This window comes from Quercus suber, unplaced genomic scaffold (genome assembly GCF_002906115.3).
Source record: "Quercus suber isolate HL8 unplaced genomic scaffold, Cork oak 2.0 scaffold_585, whole genome shotgun sequence".
In the NCBI taxonomy this organism is placed as follows: Eukaryota; Viridiplantae; Streptophyta; class Magnoliopsida; order Fagales; family Fagaceae; genus Quercus; species Quercus suber.
In genome coordinates, this window is record NW_027070030.1 from 1 (window position 1) to 7,928 (window position 7,928).

At 35.5% G+C, this 7,928-nt stretch overlaps 2 protein-coding genes and 2 long non-coding RNA genes across 5 annotated transcripts in view; 2 read left to right on the top strand and 2 right to left on the bottom strand.

Moving 5' to 3' along the window:
- Nucleotides 1–209: 209 nt before the first annotated feature.
- LOC112019271 (uncharacterized) lies at nt 210–1,280 on the top strand. Its single transcript, XR_002883660.1, has 2 exons — nt 210–261; nt 810–1,280. It is a non-coding gene; the product is annotated as an uncharacterized LOC112019271 (long non-coding RNA).
- A 910-nt stretch (nt 1,281–2,190) lies between these two features.
- Nucleotides 2,191–3,047, top strand: LOC136063849 (pentatricopeptide repeat-containing protein At5g24830-like). The gene is made up of 3 exons (XM_065764820.1): nt 2,191–2,371; nt 2,453–2,604; nt 2,730–3,047. Exons 1-3 carry the CDS (start codon nt 2,366–2,368, stop codon nt 2,929–2,931), a joined length of 360 nt encoding a protein of 119 aa, XP_065620892.1. The 5' UTR covers nt 2,191–2,365; the 3' UTR covers nt 2,932–3,047.
- Nucleotides 3,048–3,102: 55 nt separating this feature from the next.
- LOC136063851 (uncharacterized) lies at nt 3,103–4,617 on the bottom strand. The gene is made up of 3 exons (XR_010625503.1): nt 4,551–4,617; nt 3,506–3,603; nt 3,103–3,353 (listed from the first exon to the last, which is right to left on the bottom strand). It is a non-coding gene; the product is annotated as an uncharacterized LOC136063851 (long non-coding RNA).
- A 1,183-nt stretch (nt 4,618–5,800) lies between these two features.
- The window catches only part of LOC112019247 (uncharacterized protein At2g24330), a gene marked incomplete in the record, with an annotated part of 8,522 nt that continues 6,394 nt past the window's right edge, over nt 5,801–7,928 (bottom strand). For both annotated transcript variants that reach the window (XM_065764813.1, XM_065764812.1), the window contains 3 exon segments: nt 5,801–6,406; nt 6,574–7,000; nt 7,714–7,823. In XM_065764813.1, the coding sequence (XP_065620885.1) occupies nt 6,063–6,406; nt 6,574–7,000; nt 7,714–7,823 (881 nt within the window).

A 7,928-nucleotide genomic window follows, 5' to 3' on the forward strand; every position in this document is an offset into this window, starting at 1 on the left:
TGTTTAGTATGTGTATCAAAATATTATTGATTTGATTGGATAACCACTTGACTTGACCATTAAGAGCTAAATTTTATCCATGACCCCCCAAAAAAAACTATTGAACATTGTTATATTCTTGAAATGCAACTGCCAGATGTGCTACTCCTTTAAACTTTGCAGTTAATGAGATCCTTTGATAAACATGTCATTCTTTGTTCTTCTTGTTTAGGAGTTGGGAATGACCCTAGAGAAGATCGTTACTTTAGCATCCCAAAGCAAGTAAGTGCTTTCGTACAATTTCTCTTTTCTTTCTGGGAGGTGGTAGACAATCAATAAATAAACACTGTTCAGATGCTCTTATATTATTATTCTGAAATCAGATTCATTTATGGATCAGGTTGGGAAGAGGTAAGTCTGTTTTCTGCCCTTGGTATTAGAAAGCAGGAATAAACTAAAACATATTGCGCTTAAATTTCTGAATATAGTACAGCTTTTTCTATAGTTATGATATTCTTGTTTATGTTAAATGGTAAGTGGAAATATGCTACTTTATACCTGAGTCGCAATTAGTCAACCCAAATTAGCTGCACCGTCCAACTCCTTTATGATTTCTATATAAAAGATGTAATGCTGAACATGCTTTAGTTATACAGAAATGTAGGTTATAAAATTTGAATTGATAGAGAAGTCTAATACTATTTTATAAATATAAAAGTGTGAGTGTATCGGGGCCCAGAGGATATAGGAGCTTTTAAAATCTCGTCATGTACAATGACACATACTTTTGCATAGACACGTAACCTATACCTAAGATACTAAAATTGCAGGCACAGACGTATGATCCTGAAGGTGAGTATGTGGCGTACTGGTTACCACAGTTACGAGCACTTCCAAAAGATGAAAGGAACTTTCCTGGGAAGTCATATATTGAGCAAGTTGTACCACTCAAGTTCAGGACTGTCAGTAAACACAGTAGTCAGGATATGGCTTTGGCTGCAAGACGAACCAATTTTAGAGGGAGAAAATAAAGAGGCATGATAGATAAAACTTGAAAAAGACAAAGATACAGCAGGTCCTGCATCTAATGTATGAGTGATGAGGAATTTTTTTCAGTAAGCTGTTTTTCCTCAATGCTGTTTAATATCTTATAACTTCGACAACGTAGGAACGTAGACGTCATATTTCATTTGCAAGCTTTCGAATTCATATAGATGCAAATAAGTGAGGTTGTTGCATTGAATACAAAGGTTTTGTAGTTCAAGTAAGGGTTCAGAGGACATTTTGCTGGATTTTCTCTACCTCTATTGATATTGAGCAGTACATCTTACAACTAATAAAGCTGGTTTGTTTCCTTAAAGAATAATTATATGTATAACACTTGTGAAACACTCCCTCAATTCAATGTAAGTTATATAACCATTACCAATGGCCACAACCTTGGCTTCCTTCCACATATATGGTAGCCATTGTAGTCATTATGTTGATCAGCAGCTGCTACTGTACCTGAGCACTTTGAGCATCTTATGCCAATCTTTTTAATAATAATAATATCATATTTTCCTAGAGAAAAAAAAAAGGGCTTGGTGTTGTGATGGGGAGAAAAGGTTTGAGCTTTAAGATTTAAAAAATATATATTTTTTTTTAAAAAGGCTTGTGGCCCGATAAGAAACTAAGAATTTCTTCCAAAAGTGAAAGCACTACAAATTTTCTTAATGAAACCAAGGCGAATTTTTATTCTTTTGTAAGTGTAATGAAATGGACTGAATTAGACCTAAGTGGATCAAATGGACGCAAGTGGACTGAATTGGGTGGAAGTGGGTTGTATTGGACTGAATTGGATCAAAGAGGGCTAAATTGGACTGAGTGGACTAAAGTGGATGGTAGTGGACCGAATTGGATCGAATGAGCCAAATGGACTTAAATAGACCGAAGTGGACCGAAATAAATCCAAATTTTTTCTGAATCAAAATAAATCCAAATGTCTAGCTAGATTTCCACTTTGGACCTCTAAAGTCTAAGCTAGATTTGGGTTATGTTATGTTGGGTAGTTATATGGTTTGGGTTGGGACTCTTTATCTCGTAAAAACCTAAAAACCCTTAAACAACCCAGAAATAGAAATTGGATTAGGCTACAGGCCTACAGCCCCATAGCCGAAAACAAATTGTTAATTAACAGTCTGGCCCAGGCGCTTCTATTACCCAAAAAAAAAGAAAGAGAAAAAACATATGTGGGAAACACAAAAATGAAGATGTAAAGAATCTCGCAGGGTGTATCGCCTCGCGACACAGCCGTGAAGCCTGGATTGACTAACCAAAGAAGCAGCAGCAGCCGGCACCTACCACCAAATCACACCCTAATAGTCAGAGAGAGAGCGCACAACAAATGGCTGTGAGTTTAAATTTCTTGTATTTCGATTTGTATTTTGGCTCTCTCTGATTGATTGAAATGTGGTCTCTATCTCTCTTTCAGCTACTAATTGGGTGTGGAGAATCGTCGTCTTCGGCGTCCCACATTGTTGTTCTACGATACTTGAATCGAGCCCTAGACTCCATCAAGCACGACATTTCTCACCTCTTCGCCAATCTTTTCTGCTTCAACACCAACTTCGATTCAAACGCCAAGTAACTTTTACTAACTCTTTCTCTACTCCTCCTTCACACTCTTTTTCACTTTGGGTGAATTTGTGAGTGTATAATTTGTTTTTGTTTTTGTTTTTATTTGATTTTCTTAACATTAATTTGTGAAGGAGTTGTGGGAATGAGGATATAATGCCTTCGTCTTTTGAGGATCTGATGGCAACCATTGGTGAGCGTTGCGAATTGAGAGCTCGAGACTGGTTATCGAAGAAGAAAGATGATAAAGGGGATCCATATGCAGTTTTCAATGTGTTGGATACAATGCTAAAGGACAGTTTGGAACGTTTGAAATTGATGAGGTCAGTCTTTTGATGTTTTGGGTACAATGCTAAAGGTTCATATTTGTCTCTCTCAGTTTTTTGAATAAAAGTTTGTGAATAGACTATTGCAAGGGCTGTAACTTTTACTAGGAGAAAAACATAGGGACTTGAAATTATCATTATATGATGATGGATAATGATGTGGCATAAACAAGTCCACCAAGATTTGTCAGACCCACAGGAGTGTCAGAAGCACGAAGATCCTTGGTAGGGTCAGGGCCAAGAGCTTGAAGAATATCTGACATCTTCTGCCACAGGCCAACTTTCCGACTTCCATTGAGCGGTGGAATTAGCCCCCAAAAAACAATTCGGGTTATCTTTAGTATTCACACGGCAGCCTGACAAACTGGTTTCCAAGTTTTATACAGCTGATTTACATCGTCATCCGTTATTTCACCAGTTGTGTGAATTTTCCTACCACAATGACCAAAATCATAACAGCAAAGATAAAACACACACACAAACACGCAAGCGCCACATTTAATGGAGCACAAACATATTCAAACAGCAAAAAATAACATCCTCTCTTTATTCACAGATAAAAACTTATATTTGCTTGAATTTACCTCAATATTTCGGAAGTGATATCAACATTATCCTCTTGTCTGTGTCGGTTGTTTTACTACGCGTAGTTGGCCGGCTCATTTTAATGACCTGACCGACCCTGCAGTTGACACAAGTAACAGATTTTCTAAAGACATAAGTATCACACTTCATTCTCTTTACATGCAAAAAATGCGCTTTTTTTTTTTTTTTAAGAAGTAATGATAGTAAAAAAAACTAATTAATGTGCACATGTAATTAACACAAAGAAGCCTCAAGAATTACAAGAAAATGCAAAATGCTTGCAAATCACTCCTGAAATTCTTAAAAACTATAAAAAGGTCATACCAATGCATGAAGCTCCTACTTTTTGGGGGCTTCAGGAGAGACACAACAGCAGGTCCTAAACCCCCAATCTTACCCTCCACTGCTTTCTTTCTTATGGAGGTTGAGTTTGAGCAAGATCCATTTTGATTGCTTATTTAATTGAAAACCCAAGTTTGTGTTTCGAAAATATCATCCGTCTGCTTTTTTCATAGAGAATAATTCAGGAGCAACCCAAAGTATTTTTTTTTTTCTTTGGTGAAGCCATCAGAGAAAGACGTGCATTGAGGCAAGTGAAACTAAGGCTCTGTTTGTGTTTCGAAGAACATTTCACTAAAAAAAAGAAAAGTTCTACCCAAGCATTGCAACCTGAGGAAGAATCCATTATAATTACCAATACCAATAATCATTAAGCACTCTCCACGGGCAAAAAAGCCTTACATTCACTATCTGCATTTACGCTAATTCTAGGTTTTCTTTGACACCCATTAAGGAAAACAATGTAATTCAAAAAACCCATCTTCAATTTGATCTTTTGTTTTAAAAAAATCATGATTAATTTACACAAGACTGAAAGAAAAAGGAACAAAAAGAACCCTAGGAATTGTTTATTATTATTATTATTAATCATAGCGAAATAACAGAAAATTATCTTAAAAAACAAAAAAACAAAATTACAAGTAGAAAGCTCTAAGTTTTACATGTAATGAAGTGAGAAAGATAAAGAAGTGTAAGTGTGAATACCTGATGAGAGCGAAGATCAAAGAGAAAGAAAGCTCTGACTGTAGCCAACTGAAAGATCAAAAGATACAAACTTTAAAAAGTAAAAAAACAGAAAACAGAAAAGAAAAATAAAAAGAAAAAGAGAGAGAGGGAGATAGGGAGAGAGAGAAACTTTACTGAAGTTATCTGAATGAATTTTTTTTTTTTTTTTTTTTTGGGGATGAAAGTTTATTTGTATGAAATTTTAATTTTCTAACTGGAGTTCACCGACAAATAAATTGCTGACAAAACTTTACCCTTTTTGTTTCTTTGGTTTTGGTATATAACTATATATAATAAGAGGAAAAGAGTTTATAAAAAAAAAAAAAAAGTGAAAAAGAAAAAAAAGGATATATATGAATTTTTGGCAAGAAAGGGTCACACGGTCTGAGAGAGAGGAAGGGTCAGAGTCAGAGGGGTTTTTTTTTTTTTTTGAGAGAGAGAGAGAGAAAGTTTTATTTTTTATTTTTTAATTTTAATTTATTTTTTGGGGGGTCAAGCTTAAGTCAGAGAGGACTAAGATTGAGTGACTTTTACAGCGTACAAGCATTCTGACTGACTGACATGATATGATTTACAGCTCTCAATTAATACTTGTTTGCCTTTCTTTTCTCCTCTTATTATAATACTGGATAAAGACAAACACAACACTGTTTATTCAAAAAGAAAAATCTGATATTTACTAAAAAACTTATAGTAAATCTAGGGAAAAATAAAGTTCTTAAAAAATTTAATTCACTTGCACTAGAAATATTATGATTTTCATTTTATAGCTAGATTCTTTTTTTAAGATATGGGACATTACAGTTCACCTTTTTTATATAGAAAGTTTTAGTTAATATTCTTTTGTTTCCTCTTGTCAAGCTTCTATACCATGATTTATCCATAATACATTCAGATCAATTCAGATAACATCTTCAATAATGAGTATGTTCTTAGAACGAAATAAACTGACTTGATCACAAAAATTCACTCAGATACGGACAAGCTGTAGTAACTGTTTTTCTTGATTAATCAATATGGCTTCAAAACATAAGAGCAAGACTGAGCAACTAATAATTTTTTTTTTTAAATCAATATATTTTATTGAAGCATAATTTATTAAAAAATATGAAGAAGTTTAAGGACAATGAATAAAAAATAAAAATAAAAAATAAAAAAAGCAGAGTAAAATCAAGTAGATTTTGAAGCAAAAAAGGAGGAGAATTTTCTTCTTTTCCATCAGGATAGGATTTAAAAAAAGAAGAAGAACACGCAAACGATTTCCATAATTACAAGTTTACAATCAACAGTCAACACGTAATCTATGTATAAATCTGAAAGCACAAAAAGTTCCCCGTAGGTAATCTCATCTCAACATTTTCTTGATACAAAGACCAAATAGAAGCAAATCAATTGAAAATACAGGACTCATTAGAAATAAGGAACAAAAAGACCCTAGTGAAGAAAAGAATCTGTCTCCCCTAATTACGTAGTTCCACTGAAATATGCTTTTCAAGTATCAATATGCTCGGAGGTTGCCCCTTTAGTTACTTCCTCAATCTCTGAACCAGCTCTTACAGTGTTGTTACTTGTCAGACCACTCTCACTGGCAGAACCACTGGCATTGTCGATTGCATCATCAGTGCCCTGTGTTCTCAAGGAGCCCAAATTAGGGGTACTAGGACCAGAAACTCTGGCATTGTCGATCACATCACCACTGCCCTGTGTTCTCAAGGAGCCCAAATTAGGGGCATTCGAACCAGAAACTTGCTCCTCCGACTGGTTTGGCCTATTTAAGGCATGACAGTGTGGGCAGTAATATGTAATGTATGGGAAATCCTCCTTCCTCGCAAGCCCTGTACATAAACAATACATGAATTTGCTTTCTCCATGCCACCACATTCTGCAGATAACACAGCAAACAAAGTGGGAAGTGCATGTCTGTGCAGGTGTGCATCATCAGAAGTGGTTTTTTTTTTTGTTTTTTTTCCCTATAAAAAGAGATGGAACCTTTGACACTCACCATTGTGCATATGGCAGTTGCCACAAATGAGCGCATAAGACTGTGTTGGATCCTCGCCCACAAGCACTGCTGCTATTCGAGCAATCCATCCTCCATCAATTGTGGCTGATCCTTGAGGATTGTGATGACTAACTACCAGCTGATTATGCTCAGAAGTCCGAGGATCAACCTCAGTTCCCTCAGAATGAGGTGTTTCTCCATCAGAATGATGCAATTGAGCAGTCTCCATACTATTGGATCTGGTGGAAACTTGTTTTCGATTTCGGAGCCCACCAGATTGCACCAATTCAACATCACTGCTTTTCCCTGTTGGAGCTTTAAGCTTAGACTCATCTCCAACTTGTATGTTCAGGCCCGAGTCTGCACCCAACTTAGATGCCAGGACGGTTGCAGCAGCTGCCTTTGCTGCTGGATCAGTGTCATATCTCTGCACAGAAGAGCTTACACTAAGTACAAAATATGTATACCCCCCCGCCCCCCACCCTCCCCAAAAAAAAAAAAAAACTATGAAGTGAGGCTCGGAGAAAACACCTCAAGGCTCAACCATGAGGTTTCAGCTCATAGTATGCCTTGCAAAACAATTCAAAAACAGATTCTACCCAACCATATATATAAGGTCATTCTACCCACTAAAATGATTTTTCTTCAATAAATATTTAACATGAGATTTACTTCATTCATAAATTCTTCACAAGCATTACAAGAATCGTGTATTTTCTAGGTGGAGGCTGACTCTTTTTAATAATCTACACATTACACAAATTTTTCATCAATGCATGTTTTGTCATTCACAAAATAGGCAACTGAAACTTTAAACTAGCCCTCCTGCTACAATTTCCTACAATTCCATAATTTAATATCTTTCTTTTGATATAAAACTGACAATTACTTCATAAAAACAAGACAGGTGATATGGCCTTCAATCCAAAACCTCGTACTAAAGATTTCTACAATTGTTAATAATTTGTTTAAAATTCTTTTTGAAAAAAGAGGGTGAAATTATGCATCAAGGCTAAATCTTCAAGCTTTGCAATTTTAATAAAAATTTACAGCACAAAAGGCTACAGAACTCAACAAAAAGTTCTAGGCGAGACAAAGAATGATGAAAGTGATACAACAGGACTAGCTTCTAATAACAACCTGAATGAGTTGCTGAGTGGAGTAATAATTTGTCTTCTCTTTAAGCTCATCAATTTTCGCTTTCCTTTCAGCTCGGAGCCTTTCCAGAGTTTTCTCATCCTTCCGATTGCCTATTCAATCACATGATGAGATACAAATCATTATTATGCAACTTCGATATAACAACCACATCATTGGCCTTTATTTATTTATTTTCGTTGACCAGTATGAACTTT